General features: G+C 40.3%; 1 protein-coding gene and 1 long non-coding RNA gene across 2 annotated transcripts in view; one reads left to right on the forward strand and one right to left on the reverse strand.

The window, feature by feature from the left end:
* Positions 1–14707, reverse strand: part of dvl1a (dishevelled segment polarity protein 1a) — a 41492-nt gene extending 26785 nt beyond the window's left edge. The window contains exons 1-2 of the mRNA XM_058409571.1: positions 14199–14707; positions 324–393 (exon numbers count right to left, since the gene is read on the reverse strand). Of these exons, the coding sequence (XP_058265554.1) occupies positions 324–393; positions 14199–14368 (240 nt within the window). The 5' untranslated portion in view covers positions 14369–14707. The remainder of the gene's footprint in view (positions 1–323; positions 394–14198) is intronic.
* On the forward strand, positions 1038–6657 carry LOC131365762 (uncharacterized). The gene is made up of 3 exons (XR_009206741.1): positions 1038–1174; positions 1348–1444; positions 4113–6657. It is a non-coding gene; the product is annotated as an uncharacterized LOC131365762 (long non-coding RNA).
* Positions 14708–16511: the final 1804 nt, after the last annotated feature.

Genomic DNA, 16511 nt, shown 5'->3' on the forward strand with positions numbered 1-16511 from the left:
CAAGAATGACTATGTTGCTTGGGCAGAAGGTGAGCTGGACACCTCACTGGTGCTGCATTTTGTCTTAATCTTAGTGTCTTAGGTCTTACGGCTTTTGAAAGGGTTGTGAAATATTTTTATAGTGCCATGTGTCGTGGAGGCCAGCATGTCAGTGTATCTCTCTTCACTGCATTATTGTGTGCAAACTTCACAGTGTGTTACATGGGTGTGAGTGTGTATGCATCATCATCGCATTGCAAACACTGTAACGTTACACTGTGCTATATGAAGCTTGAATGTCTGTCACGAAGGGGGACAGGACGCAGGACATCCGTCTCACTTACCCAGGACACCACTCTTCCGTTGAAGCAGGGGAGCTTGGCGTTATCGTCGGAGATCTCCTCTTTGACCACCCTGTGGAGGACACACCCACACACACGCACACAGAGCAGTTAGGACTCCTTTCAGAACTCTGAGCTCATGTTCTCGTCTATTTGCAAAAGCTGAAGCATACCGAAAGCATGTCACGCTCAAATAGTGGAATTTTCCATTTAGCTCCTAACTGCTAGCAACCCATCCTGGGAATGCTGGATGGTTCTGTTTGACCGAGCCACTGAAATCTACTCCATCTTGCAGTCAGACTTCAAAACTACCTAATGCAGTTTAGATAAAACTCCAGCTGCTGAAGGCCACAAGTGTTGATCCACAAAAAAATTGCATAACAGAATAAATGCGTGTGTGTGTGTGTGAGAGAGAGTGTGTAGTGAGGGTGTCAGGGCAAGAGATGGGTTATTAATAGGATGATCAAGAATGTTAGCATGAGTGCTTTCGGTGTTCCTCCCTGGCTGTAAATTCTCTACAGAAATACCCTGCAGTTAGCCTTTAACCCTCTGTGACATGGTTCAGCACACACACACACACCTGCTGGTCTCCTGTCACATCAGGCACCCCCTCCAACACACATACACACAGTATATAATATAATCCACATGCCATGTCATTAGAAATTCTCTCAGTATTCTGATAATGCAAGCTGCTTCCTCTGAGCTTGTGCAGAACTTCCAGGTCATGTGACCTAGGAACTAAAAGATGACGTTAAAACGGGGTAAGTAATGAAAAAAACAACAACTACAGCTTGCTCCAGAGCTCCAAGGCCAACAGAGGAAACTCACCAGGAAGTAGGCAAGAATAGGAGGTATGTGTCCTCGATAATATACGAGTTAGTATAGAAACTAGAGAAAGCAACATTAACTTTGCATTTAAAACACGTAATGGTTGTGGGGGGATAAAAATGAAATGAAACAGAAATGAGCTTTTGAGTTGGAATGCAAAACTTGGATAAAACAGACAGCATGCATAATGTTACAGGCAAAAGAAAATGACAGCAAAGATGTCTTTCGAGGGCTCAAGACGCAGTGGTGTCAGTTTGTGTGTTGCTGTGTGCACAGAAGGGATGCGATGCAAGGTCAGTATCTGTAGCCGTATTTGTTTAGTGATCCGAGAGCAAACACGAGAAATGCGCTTCTGAGTAAATATTTTAAAATTTTATTACTTTTTCCTGAGCCCCAGCAGAATTATGCTGCCCTGTGCACAGCATGCTGACTGCGTGTGGTATGCGGAGCAGCAGCTCTATAAATAAATCAGAAATGCATGCACACCGCTGTTAAAGCGTGCAGAGACAAAAAAAAAGAAAGAAGAAAAATGTGTCTTCCTTGTCTACTGACCGAGGCTAGATTCAAGTCTTTTTGTGTGGATTTTTTACTGTGGGGAATTTTGATTAAACATGGCAACCCTGCCCCAAACCTTTCAAGCTCCATATGCAAATAAAATATGCATGTGTAACATTAGGTGAGTTTTGAAGGCAAGACACAAGTGGTGAGAGAACAAGCAGACAGCGTAAAACAAGCATATAGGAAACACAAGCACGAGTCAAAACAAGGAAGTCTAACTAGAATTTCTAAAAATAAAGCAACAAGAAAAGACGAGCGAGCACGGACCAGGAGCGTACATAACAATGACGAGACTTTTGCGCTGAAACAAAGGCGCAGGAGACAAACTAATCAGGAACTGTACAGGAAACAGGTGGGTACATCAAGACACAATAGGAAGATAAACCGATGAGAAGACAGGGGCGGGGTCAAGACTCAAAACTCAAATCACAGCCAAACCCACATGTAGGTGAGAACAAAGAAGTTCAGGGAAGAAGCAAAAAAATAAGCTAAGCGTGCCAAACACACACAGAGAGGGGGAATGCGTGATCGTTTTAATATTCAGATATATCCCTAGTGTGGAAATTTCCAGTGAGCTCCTAAATACTGCTTCTTTTATTCAGAGACCTCCTTCTACCTGTGATTGGTCACAATATCAGATGGCTGCTTGCATCACTGGAGGTTTGATTTCCGGGTCTGTTGTCTTTCATGTCTGCTTGACAGACAGTATAGCCTAAAAAAATATTCGGTTTCATATAAAATATATTAGTACCATCTAAGCACATCACTGCTATCGCAAAATGAATCAATTCAAGCTTAATATCGAATAATATATAGAAATATTTATATAGAAATATAGAAAGTCTCCCACAACAGCAGTTCAAAGGGTCAAGCAGTTCAGGGTAAACATGACCTTGTACCTTTTTACAGGAAAACTCTGACCATGTGTGTGTTTGTTTTTTATGACGGGAGCTGAGGTGAGGATGTCACTGTTTAATACGGTTTCGCTTTACCTAAATGATCATTTACTGTGAATGCCAAACTCCTCATATGGAAATTAAAACAAATGAAGTAAATAAATAGCTCAGACAGGCTGTGTTGCTCTGACCAATCAGGACTCAGATGGCAAGCTTCTGTTTTCTGGAAATTAACGTCATAATTTTCCTCAATATCCTCTTCACCCTCCTGCCATCTGGAAGGAGGTACCGGAGCATTCGGGCCCTCACAACCAGACTGTGTAACAGTTTCTTCCCACCCAGGACTGAATTGTACAAAACTCTCTCTCTCTCTCACACACACACACACACACACACAAAAACTCTCTCACACCTGTGTGAACAAACCTATATTGTTCATTACTTATTGGACTACCTCAATGTTAATATTTCATCCGCTGCTATATTTATGTTTATTTCTATTTGCACTACCTCAGCCGCTGCTACTGCAGTTTTTTGCACAATACGTGTTACAAATGTTGTACATTATTTCATTTTATATTCGTGTTCTGTGTCAGTTATATGTGATTGAAATGAATATAAAAGCTTCTTGATTCTTGAGTCTTGAACATCATGTTAGAAATGTAATTATAATAATTTCATCCGATACGGAATATCCCCAAACTGCATGTCTAAAAACAAAGTGTACAACGTACGTGTACGGTTAAACATCCTCGATTCATTAAGTTACAGTGTTTTCAAAAGAAATAAAGACATCACTCTGCTGCTGTTCTGCTCCACTATATGCAAGAATGAATACAACAGGTGTCTTATTATGCTGCAGGCTAACAAGCGTGCTTCTGACACTTCAACCGTCTTCCTTTCTCTTCTCCATCCAAAGCAGGAAAAAGCCTGAAGTAAATAATCTTATTTGAAATTTCAATACACTCTGCATCAATGACAGAAAACCCGGGGAACGGAATATTTTGTAAAAACAGACTTGTGAAGATGATCACACTGCTTCTGAATTTTTTGAAGTGTGAATCGTGTAGGATTTTTTAAAGAATCACACAACACCAGGAAAAGATTTCAGTGCCTTTACATCTATGGGAATGGTTTAAACGTATATAAAAGTGGTGTCAAACTTGAATTCTGCCTGGACCACAGCCTAGCAGTAGAAACACGTCACGTATATCCAGCAGTTTACAATAACGACGCTTTGGATAAGTGGAAAAGGCTGTCGTTTTAGTTAAGCCGGATTTGGCCCGCAGGCGTTGTGTTTGACAAATGGTACATGAATGAATTATTTTTACAGTACACTGTTACATATGCCCTTAGAATCAACCAAACTGACAGGTATCAGGCATGTACTTTTCAAATAATCACACGTAAGCTGGGACTTGACAGAGCGAGCCACACTGAGGTGTTAATCAGAGCTGCTTCACACCAACACGGCTGCCCTGTTGATGTTCTCGCTTATCTGTTTCAGGGATTTCCTGTGATATGGAGCGCTCCAGCTGCAAGTCTGAACTAAGCCAGATGCTGCATAATCCCACGTGGGATTCTGTCAGCAATCAAAACAAACACACAACACACCAGGCCAGATGAATAGCACGCTGATGGGAGCCTCAGGAGAGCAGCTTTCTGCCTCCTCTCCACACTGTGCAGGACTGCAGCTCGACTCACATCTTACTGACTCGATCCGTCAAAGAGCTGAGAGAAGTAAATGACTCTTCCTCCTCTGTCTTTAATGCTCATATATTTAACTGAGTGGAGCAGAAAGTATTAGACATATTTTAACATCAATATTTTACCTTCCTCTCTCTCACAGCTACCTTTTAGTTTCTTGTTACTTAATAATGTATAGCCGTACTTCTTTAGTGTAAATAAATGACTTTACAGGGTTAAAATTTTCTTTGAGGACTGTAAGACTGATTAAAATCAACACCTACATATATTTTGTACTCAGGACTCACTTTAATTATAATCTGCATAAAAGCTGCAGTTTATTTTAATTAAGCTTCAGGTAGTTCAGAGCGCTGTAACCTCGTCCTTACCGGAAAAATTCAGTGCCTAATTACTCACGTTTTCATTAGATGCCCATTAAGCTCTGTAATAACTTTGAAGTCTTGAATATGATGTTTAAAGCTCCAAAAGGTTTAGCTCAGGCATATCTTAATTTTCTTCAGAAAGCAGGATCCTGAGGTTATTGCATGTCATGACAATTTTGGGACAAGATACACTATATTGCCAAAAGTTTTGGGACATCTGCCTTTACATGCACATGAATTTAATATGGCGTTCACCCAGCTATAACTGCATCAACTATTTTGGGAAGGCTTTCCACAAGGTTTAGGAGTGTTTTTATGGGAATTTTTGACCATTCCTCTAGATGCGCATTTGGTCAGGCCTGATGTTGGATGTGAAGGTCTGGCTCACAGTGTCCACTCTAATTCATCCCAAAGGTGTTCTATCGGGTTGCAGGCCAGTCAAGTTCCTCCACACCAAACTCACAAGGCAAGTTGGAACAGGAAGGGGCCATCCCCAAACTGTTCCCACAAAGCTGGGAGTATGAAATTGTCCCAAATGTCTTGGTATGCTGAAGCATTAACAGTTCCTTTCACTGGAACTAAGGGGCCAAGCCCAACCCCTGAAACACAACCCCTCAATTCAACGATTTGGAGGGGTGTCCCAAAACTTTTGGCAGGTACCTATCAACACTAAACATTTTCTGATTACTTGGGAAATATTGCAAAGGGAAAACGCAACTACTACAGCGAAGGCTATATAAATAAATAAGTTACTCTGACAAAAGCAGGCAGGCTCGATATCCACAACACGTCTCGTGATAGCGGTTACTTTGATTAATATATTACTGCACTAAATATACTGCCTAGGACAAATGATTACGATGTGATGCTGCAGGTTGGATTTTCTCATTCAATCTCATGCTGATGCTGAACTTTCCATGACCAAATAAATATTGTTAATAGGGATCTGGTAGCTTAAAGGTGCTGGGCTACTGATCAGAGGGTTGTGAGTCTGAATCCCAGGTCCACCAAGCTGGTCCCTTGAGCAAGGCCCTTAACCCTCAATCGCTCAGTTGTATAAAATGAGATGAAACCTAAGTTGCTCTGGGTGGATAAGGGCATCTGATAAAATGCCGGAAATGTAAAAGTTTATTTATAAAAATCATATAAATGTTGCATTTAAATGAAAGTGGCTCAAATTATGTTTGCAATAATGCGATTCACTTTGTAGAAATCAGCTTTTGAGTAGTTATAAGTAACACAGTTGCTCAGTTTAAACACCAAATGTCCCAACCTGTGCAAATAAACAGTATAAAGAGCACGATGGTAGCATGTTCCCTCATGGAGAGCATGCACCGTTACTGAGAATCATGAGCACAGTGACTGATGGGTCCGGAACACAACGACTGACCTCTGTTACAGGTTACATGGTTACACAATGACGTTTTAACAGTTACAAAGAGTTACAGGTACAATAACACTGCAATCTACAGTGCCTGAGAAAAAAAGGGGATTTTAGCAAACTTTGGAACTCTATTTCCAGTTAAAATGATGCCTTTGTTTATTTTTTAAAATTTTAGAGAGAATTTATTTATTTAATTTTTGATAGATAGAAGATATGATGAATCTGTGGTATATTTTATTGACCATATTATTCTTAATATTAATTAACCATTATTAACATTTTGTTCAAAATATTTTGAGAGTCAGTTTGATATGAATCGTGTCTCAGTAATGTGAATCGAAGTGAACCGTGGCTGGAGTGTATCGTTACACTTCTATTATTTAATAATAGCGAGGAGTCTGATCCCAAAAAAATACTGCTAATCTTCATCATCTCTCGCACATTTGCAACAGATTCCTCCATGGCATCATGGTTCCCATGGCGACAAGGGCAAAGCGCTGATGTTGGCATTTGTTTTTGTTTTGTCATTGGCATGTTACCTGACTGTGTGCACCTGTGCTGTATTAAATCTTGATAATGTTTTAGTCTGTGAAACATATCTCGTGTCTAATCTTGTTTCTCATTTCCTAGTTCCATGTTCTTCCTGGTTTTGAACTGTTTGACTCAACGTCTGACTCATAAAAACTAAATACATAAAGATTATTTTAGTAAATAAATAAAACATTTTTAAGCAGATAGTTAACACTGTGTTCGACTCGGCTCTTGCTCTCTTGAGCTTCAGATTCAGCGACAGTTGATACTGTGAACAATTACAGATGTGCAAGAGATGGTAGTTTATTACAGCTAAGCAGAAATCCATTAGAAATGTGTTTATTTTTACATGACGGTAAAATCCTAATACTTACTTTAAACATTTAGAGACACTATGCTGTATTAGAGACAATATGCTGTATTTACTCTCAGAGACAATATGCTGTATTTATTAAGTCAGTAAGCTGTAATCAAAGTCCTAAGAGATTAAACTTTCTATATTAATACTTTTTAGATGGCTACCAGCTATATTTTAAACATATCCAAGGAAGCAGTCCAACAAAACCAAACATCTGCCACCTGAGTGAACCCTGAGAGCTGGACTTTGAAGGACAAACACAATGTTTGTTCATGCAATCAGTCTTGTGCTCTCCAGGCCCCGACATGCTGTCAGGACGGAGAAGGACAGCGTAATAAACGCTGCGAGTCAACTGCGGTGTGTAACCAGGAAAAGCCGGTTCCGCTTGCAAGGTCATGCTGGGATGCGGACGTATGACGTGTGTGCACGTGTCAGGCCTCTGATGTTTAAAAGGCCCTGATGAAAGTCTAAGATCACAGGCGTGAAATGAAAACCACAACACACGAGGTCTCAAAACACAAAATCATGTCTGACACTTAAATGCATTTCCTAGCACATAAACACACGCGGTTCCATTACTGCTGCCACTTCGTTTCATTTCCACATCCTTCCTGTGCCTCCTCATTTCCATAATATGGAAGGGAAGAAAGAAACTTTATAAGTACTGAGATTTACATTGTCAGCACTGATGAAATACTAACAATTGTTATTTTTTAAAGCACATCATGCCACATTTTTATCTGTTTACAGTTACTTTTTATGTTGTGCCAGCTTTTCTTTTTTCTCTCTTTAAGTTCATAAAACAAAAAAAAATGCTGTTTGACCATTTGACACCACGATGCCCAACGTCTAGTGTCAGAAAAATGAAAGGTTCAACTCTGACGGTTAAAGCGCTGACACTAAAGACTCTTTCCAGAAATGCTACATACACGGATCAGGCATAACCTTATGACCACCTGCCTGATATTGTGTTGGTCCCCCTTTTTCTGCTAAAACAGCCCTGACCCATCATGCACTGTGTATTCTGACACCTTTCTATTAGAACCAGCATTAACTTCTTCAGCAATTTGAGCAACAGTAGCTCGTCTGTTGGATCGGATCACACGGGCCAGCCTTCGCTCCCCACATGCATCAGTGAGCCTTGGCCGTCCATGACCCTGTCGCCGACTCACCACTGTTCCTTCCTTGGACCACTTTTGATAGATACTGGCCACTGCAGACCGGGAACACCCCACAAGAGCTGCAGTTTTGGAGATGCTCTGATCCAGTCGTCTAGCCATCACAATTTGGCCCTTGTCAAACTCGCTCAAATCCTTACGCTTGTCCATTTTTCCTGCTTCTAACACATCAACTTTGACGACAAAATGTTGACTCGCTGCCTAATATATCCCACCCACTAACAGGTGCCATGATGAGGAGATCATCAGTGTTATTCACTTCACCAGTCACTGCTCATAATGTTATGGCTAATCAGTGTATACCGTTCTCCTCGCAGAAAACTCACTATATCAAAAACTGCACTCACTTTTCAATCAGTATATGTGGAGCATTCAGTATCCAAGCCCCTGTGTAATCTGTTACTATAGAAACGATAATATATTGTAATGAGTGCAGCGATATAAACGTGCGCTTTGTCTCGGTTATAGAAAACGAATTAACACCTTAGAACTCACAGATATAAATAACATTCTGTGAAATAATGAACATCTAATGACATTAATACACTAGAGAAGTAGATATATTTTGGTATATTTTAGGGGAATTTATACGACCACTGATGCATTAGGAGCATTCGTAATGAAAAATAATTTCCTTAATGTCTGACATCTGTGCTAACATTTTTTTTTATTATTCGGAACTACTTTTTTCCATGATGTAATCCGAGCTAAATATAACGTGTGAGAAACCTGCTACTGATTGTGTTGCCATGTGCATTTTCTCTCATCAAGCACAGCATGATTTTAACACGGCCTTCATACCCGATGCTTGAAAAAAAAAAGAGGCAGCTACAAGAGTGAGAGTTTAATACAAGTAGAACAGCAGTTCATGTTTGTTTTTTCACTTTCTTTTTACTCATTTGTTTGATGTCCTGGTCAAAATCTGACCGGAGTACAGAGCTACGAAAGAATCTCTCCTACTGAACCGAGTGAGAGACGCTTCTATGAAAAACAGAAGGAGCTACAATGGAAACTTGAGGAATGATGCACAAGGCTTGATGCTATGAAGAATATTTCCTGTACAGGTTGAACAGACATGCACTGACTGGAAACACTCCTGATTAAAAGGTCCTCGAATAAACTTGGAACATTCCTAATAGAAAAGCTTTCTCGAAATCCACGAAAATGAGTGTTTAGATGAGTATATTCATCCAAGGCTGCTTTTTCCTGCACTAGATACGACTGTTTCCATTTCATTAAAGACTCAAAGTCTGTGTGTGAGTGCTAAAGCCCAGTGAGGGCATAACTCAAACTCACCAAGCAGCTATGGAGCTACAAATGAATAGTCATTACTACAAGAGAGCAGTGCTTATGATCGATCTCAGTTCAAACCCAACAATAAAAAAATAGCTGAACGACTTTACTTCATTTAAATGCATACATCATCATTGAACTGAATAACATGAACACAATTCGTTTTAGTACATCTAACATGATTTGAGGATGTATTTTCAAAACCCTGAAAACATCGAACTCTTACCAGAGCTGATATTCGAACCCACAACACGGTGTTTTACAACAGACACATTACCACTGCACTATCCTACCATAAAGGCTTCAAACGCCTACATTTAATACTATAGTTATAGATCCAATCAGTGCCTACATCCTTCTGATATTTCGTGAGATCTTACTCTACATCGTTCAATCTAGTCATTTTATATAACATATTTAAATCGTTTTAGAATAAAAAATGAAATTATAATGAGAAACATAATATTTTTAATGTAAAATATACGTCCCATTTTTTCAGAATCTGACCACATATCCCTTTTGTGAAAGCTGTTGTTGTTGGACTGTCACATATTAAAGTGTAGAGCACAAAACAAAACGAGCCTCTGGAGCAGAGAGGGTTAAAAGGAAGTACTCTCCTCACAACCGTCCAATCAGTAGTCCAGGACTAGTACTTAATCACAGGTTTTGAAATCCTTCCTCAAGAAATATAGTGTTCTCACTTTGACAGTTTTAATTCTGGGGTGAGGTTTATTCATCTTCAGTAACTGCTTTGTACTGGGTTTTGATGAATACTGGCCACGAGGTGGGAGTACATCCTGGATAGCAGAGCACCATGCATGCACACACACACACACACACACACACACACATTCATACCTACGAACAGGTTTAGAATAGCCAATCCACCGACTCGCATGTCAAATTATAGTATTGGAGTTGCCATTTATATAAAACAGACTAGTCTAGTGCCAGACTGCAGCTCCCACCCAAATTTAACCCCTAATTGTGTCTTCTTCAACAATATTTTATTATATGCTTATTCTATTTTTATTATGTGTGTGTGTGTCTTTCTTTAGTTTGTTGTTGGTTCAGTTCGTTGTTGCAATCTGGGACTAGGAACTAAGAAAAAAAACATTTCACTACATTACATCACATAGACACGTGATAAATAAAGAACCTTGAACCTTAACATACACTATATTGCCAAAAATTTTGGGACATCTGCATTTACATGAAATGCACATGAATGTAATTTGGAGTTGACCCCGCCCCTTTGCAGCTATAACAGCTTCAACTCTTCTGGGAAGGCTTTCCACAAGGTTTAGGAGTGTGTTTATGGGAATTTTTGACCATTCCTCTACAAGCACATTTATGAGGTCAGACACTGGTGTTGGACGAGAAGGCCTGGCTCACAGTCTCCGCTCTAATTCATCCCAAAGGTGTTGAGGTTAGGACTCTGTGCAGGGCAGTCAAGTTCCTCCACACCAAACTCGCTCATCCGTGTCTTTATAGGCCTTGCTTTATGCACAGTCATGTTGGAACAGGAAGGGGGTCATCCCCAAACTGTTCCCACAAAATTTGGGAGCATGAAATTCTCCAAAATGTCTTGGTATGCTGAAGCATTAACAGTTCATTTCACCGGAACTAAGGGGCCAAGCCCAACCCCTGAAAAACAACACCTGAATTCAAATGATTTGTGTAATTTGCCGCAAAACTTTTGGCAATATATTGTATGTCCAAACCACTGTTCCATTATGGCATCTACAATACGCAAAAACCTAACTGCTAATGAACGCAGGATGCTTTGAGGCATGTACAATTTCAATAATATTTCTAAGACTGGATCGAAGGTACAAAGAGTCACCTATTGCTTTTGTACTGGCTGCAGATTTGAGAACCATTAGAAACCTAGATGCTGTGTGGATGTTTTCAGACCGTTGCTTTTCAGTGAGTCAAATTATTTGGCTCAATAAGTGCTGACTCTTGGCTCCAAACGTTTTTTTTTCCTAATGTGTTATTATGAGTGGTTATGCCTCGTCTTCGAGCAGCTATGGCTTTAAAAATCATAATGTATTTTCTAAATCAAAAAATGTCATGATTGACATTAAATGGGTGCTGAACTAAGCTACCCTTTGGGATAAATAAAGTATCTATCTATCTATCTATCTATCTATCTATCTATCTATCTATCTATCTATCTATCTATCTATCTATCTATCTATCTATCTATCTATCTATCTATCTATCTATCTATCTATCTATCTATCTATCTATCTACACTTCCTGTCAGCCCCAGTAAGTCACATATCTACATCACCCGCTCCTGTATTTTGTTTCACGGTGTTTATCACCGCTATATAAGTTCCTGTTTTCTCCTGGTGGTCCAGCAGCAGGAACCTGTGCTCTCATTGTCGAGGCCCGGGTTCGATTCCCGGGCGGGGCACTAACCCAGCCACTGAAGAGCTAGCTCTCAGTGGTGGTCCCAAGCCCAGGTTAAATAGGAGAGTTGTGTCAGGATGGGAATCAGTCGTAAAACCTGTGCCAAATTGAAACATACGAACCAAATGATCCGCTGTGGCGACCCCAAACAGGGAGCAGCCGAAAGAACAACAACAACAACAACATATAAGTTCCTGTTTTCCAACGTCTTATTGTCAGGTTTGTGACGTCGCTCCACAGCCTGCATGTTGTGCCTTGTTGCTCCTGTTCTTCTCGTTTTCACTGGTTTTCTTTACACAAAAATCTCCACTTACATCCATCACTTCTACAAATCCCTGACAAAGAACATCAATTTGCATTGCATTTGCACCACATATGTGCGTTAACAAAACAGGAAGCAAGACAGTAAGCATTGCTGTTATTCTGTCAGCCGTGTCTGTGTTTCATTAACGAGATTTACTACTGTTTTCCTCATAACTGATCGTCTCTCCTAAAGCACTTGATTACATACATTAGCCCACAGCTTCAGCGGTGCAGTGGATCGTTCCTGTCACGCTGATTCGTACTCAAAACCTGAGAGTCGAACATCATCACACCTTCTACACTAAACCATCAGCTCAGACACCTGAAACGAGGCATTTCATATAAATTACACTTCAAGCGTGATGGCCTTTCCTCCATGAAAAACGAATGGAAAAAAATGCATAATCTATATGCAGCAGCTTTAAGCTTTCACCTGAGAGAACCGGATCAAAGAGTCGACTCGCTTGTGAATGACTCATCATTGGTAGATGCCGTGTCGAGGAAGCGAGGCGGTCACGCCGTTCTTTGTCGTGAGATTAGCCCTTACAACATGCATCCTATTGAAGTTTATGCGTTTAAAGGTGCAGCTAAATTATTATTATTGCTGTACATAGCTCAGTGTTAAACATCAATATGACAAATCCATCACGGTGATCATCACTGGGAGTTGAAAATAAATCCATTAAAAATATATAATCATGAGAATTATTAGACTTGTACGTTTTAATATAAAACAAATTAAAAAAAGGGCCCAAATATAGTAAGATTTATATCTCAATTCATTCTGCATTAATTTAGAATTAAAGATATACTGATATACAGTAAGAAGTACTGGATTATAGTGGAACGACAATTAATTGGTAGAAACGTTTCAATTATCACTATGATTAAATAAGAACGAATAAATAATTGATAATTAATAACGCGTGCCATTATAAACAAAGCGAATTGCCATAATTCATGTTGTGCATCATAAACAAGTAGGATAATCTAATTATTTTTCCCTCCCCTGCTGTAGGTGTTCATTTAACACATCCTTTCACGGCAGAAAAAAACTGAATATAACACCAAGCTAATTTGTCTAATTGTCTAACTGAGTGTTAGGACTGCGCAATAGAAGGCGACTAACACGATTCCCCCTTAACAGGCTCCCTACTGCTAGCTGCGAGGGCGCTACATTAATAGGACGGTTTGGAACAAAGCCACTTCAGGTCAGCTTTTGGATTATATTTCATCTGTGTGACATTTTCCTGAAGGTGAGCTAATTAAAGCCTGGGTTAAGGTTAGAATAGTGTGTGTTTGGGGGGGGGGGTTATGTTAAATAAATTGTAGATTGGTGTTTAAAATTGTAAATAAAGCAGTTTGGCTCATGTTACAGCTCTGGGAATTATAAATATATAATAACGTGTGTGTGTGGGGGGGGGTCTAATAACACAATAACAAGGGCTATAGGTGTGAAATACAGGATAAGGGTTTGGATACAGCCACCTGAGGTGAAGAATGGTCACGTGACGTTATCTGTACCTAGCATATTACTGTGATAATATATATATATATATATATATATATATATATATATATATATATATATATATATATGTGTGTGTGTGTGTGTGTGTGTGTATGCAGCGCAAAGGTTAAGGGTAAGAATAAGATGAATAAGATTTAAAGGTAAGAGAGCACGAGCTCATTAAGGGTTAGGAAGCACAAAAGAAAGAGGCACGTGAGAGCAGGTTTAATTAGAAATAGGACACAGCCACCATATTTGTGGCAACTTGTAGTGTGACTGGAATGCCAAAATGAGCTGTGTGTGTGTGTGTGTGTGTGTGTGTGTGTTGTGGTCCATGTGGCCGCTGAAGCCAACAGAGCTTAAATATCGGCTTTACAGGTTTCAAAACAGCTGTCAACAGCTGTCGGTTAGGATTATTAAAGTACCAGAGTCCATGTTTGCAGGAATTTTGAAGGCGTATGGCGATCTGGGTGTGATCGTTTTGTTGTGTAAGAACTACACACGAGCTGAACAAATGCAGACACACACACACACACACACACTCACCCGAAATCCTGGTCCATGGACTTGAAGAAGAATTTGTAGCTATTGACGGGCCGATTGCTGAGCACATTTTTGAAGTCGGCGAGCGTGACTTTGTCGGGAGAAACGGCGAGTTTGACTAAATAAGGAGTCTCCTCCTCATCGATGTGATAGATGATTTTAGTCTCCGCCATGAGCGCGCGCGCCTGCGACACTAATCATTGACAGGCTCGTGGCTGCGAAAAAAATCGAAAGAGAGAAGCGTCACGACGAGCCTAATAATTCATTTCATACAAACAAACAAACAACAGGAACCGAACAGCTCGGCGCTATAATAATGGCGACATGTCTCGGTTTCGATATCACGTAGGAAAGCAAACAAGCTCGCCTCGCTCGCGCTGGACGGGCGCAGACATACTCGAGCGCTGCGCGTCCGGCGTTACGGCGTCAGTGTGGCTCGCGATACGGCACAGCGCGTGCAAACAGGAAGGGCCGCTGCTTTCACACCGCGGCCGCGTCCCAATCCGCTCCGCACACTACCCTACTAAATACTACGTCAAAATGCAACGCCACCAAGTGTTACCATAGTTACCATAGGTGGCGTTTTTTTTTTGACATACTATTTAGTAGGGTAGTATGTGGTTTTGGACGCAGCCTCATTCTAGCATAGGTGTGTTATTAATAAATAGAAGGCACGTGCTACCCTCTAGTGGTGGATATTAGGTATTACATCCGGTTTTTTTTTTGTTTTGGAGAATTAAAACCACAATCAGGGGATTTTCCACAACAGCAATCCTGAAAGGTTTCTGTTTTTTCCCTGTATGAACTCTGGAAGAGTGCAAGAAGTAGGAAAAATCCCCATAACCACACACTTTCCGCACATTTCTCAGTAAATTAGGGGATTTTGGTGATTGATTTTTGGAAAGTATGTGCTTCTAAACCCTCAGACATTTGCAGAAAACATGTCTGATTGTATTTTTGTTTACAGTTAGAGTGGTGGAAATATACACTCTAAAAAAAAAAGGAGGAACTACACAGTTGTGTGCCTGGGGTGCTATCCTTATACCTAAACATATACACTGATCAGGCATAACATTATGAGCAGTGAGAGGTGAAGTGAATAACACTGATGATCTCCTCATCATGGCACCTGTTAGTGGGTGGGATATATTAGGCAGCAAGTCAACATTTTGTCCTCAAAGTTGATGTGTTAGAAGCAGGAAAAATGGGCAAGCGTAAGGATTTGAGCGAGTTTGACAAGGACCAAATTGTGATGGCTAGACAACTGGATCAGGGCATCTCCAAAAATGCAGCTCTTGTGGGGTGTTCCCGGTCTGCAGTGGTCAGTATCTATCAAAAGTGGTCCAAGGAAGGAACAGTGGTGAACCGGCGACAGGGTCATGGGCGGCCAAGGCTCATTGATGCACGTGGGGAGTGAAGGCTGGCCCGTGTGATCCGATCCAACAGACAAGCTACTGTTGCTCAAATTGCTGGAGAAGTTAATGCTGGTTCTGATAGAAAGGTGTCAGAATACACAGTGCATGATGGGTCAGGGCTGTTTTGGCAGAAAAAGGGGGACCAACAGAATATCAGGCAGGTGGTCATAATGTTATGCCTGTTCTGTGTACATTTGGTACCTTTAAAATGCATCTTTTACTTGATGGCCATGTAATGGATCGTGTCATGTAATTACAATCCAATAACATATCGTAAATCTATATTCAAAGATTCACCTAATACACATTTTCTGGTGAATAATACAGACTGAAGGGAAATAAATAACACTTTTTTCCTGACAGTGTAGATATTAGTCTATTTGACTGGTATGGCATGAATTAAATAGTTCAGTCCAATATCTCACAACAAACAGGCAGGTCAATATAAATGTGTGTGTGTGTGTGTGTGTGTGTGTGTGTGATTACTAAATCACATTAACAAAGCCTGAAAAGAGGTCATGTGAATAGAGCAGGTGTATTGGCTACAGGACAGAGCCCCCATGTGGCCACTGAATGCTTTACATATAAGCCATACAGGCCTTTTAAAAATATATATTTTTAATATTTACAACCATCGCCGTACCTTTTATGATACACTTCTATTATGGTGCATATACATATAGGCCTAATATGGAGTAAGTAATATGTAGCATTACGTTCCTTGGTCACTTTATTAGGAACACCGCTACCCTGCTCATTCATGCCAATCTCTAAACAACTAATCATGTGACAAAGTAAGAATGCATAAGGTGATGCAGAAACACATCAAGAGAGCTTTAGTTATGTTCACATCAAACACTGGAATAAGGGAAAATGTGATTTTTGGGGATTTTACTGAGAA

The sequence above is a fragment of the Hemibagrus wyckioides genome, linkage group LG15 (genome assembly GCF_019097595.1).
Source record: "Hemibagrus wyckioides isolate EC202008001 linkage group LG15, SWU_Hwy_1.0, whole genome shotgun sequence".
NCBI lineage: Eukaryota > Metazoa > Chordata > Actinopteri > Siluriformes > Bagridae > Hemibagrus > Hemibagrus wyckioides.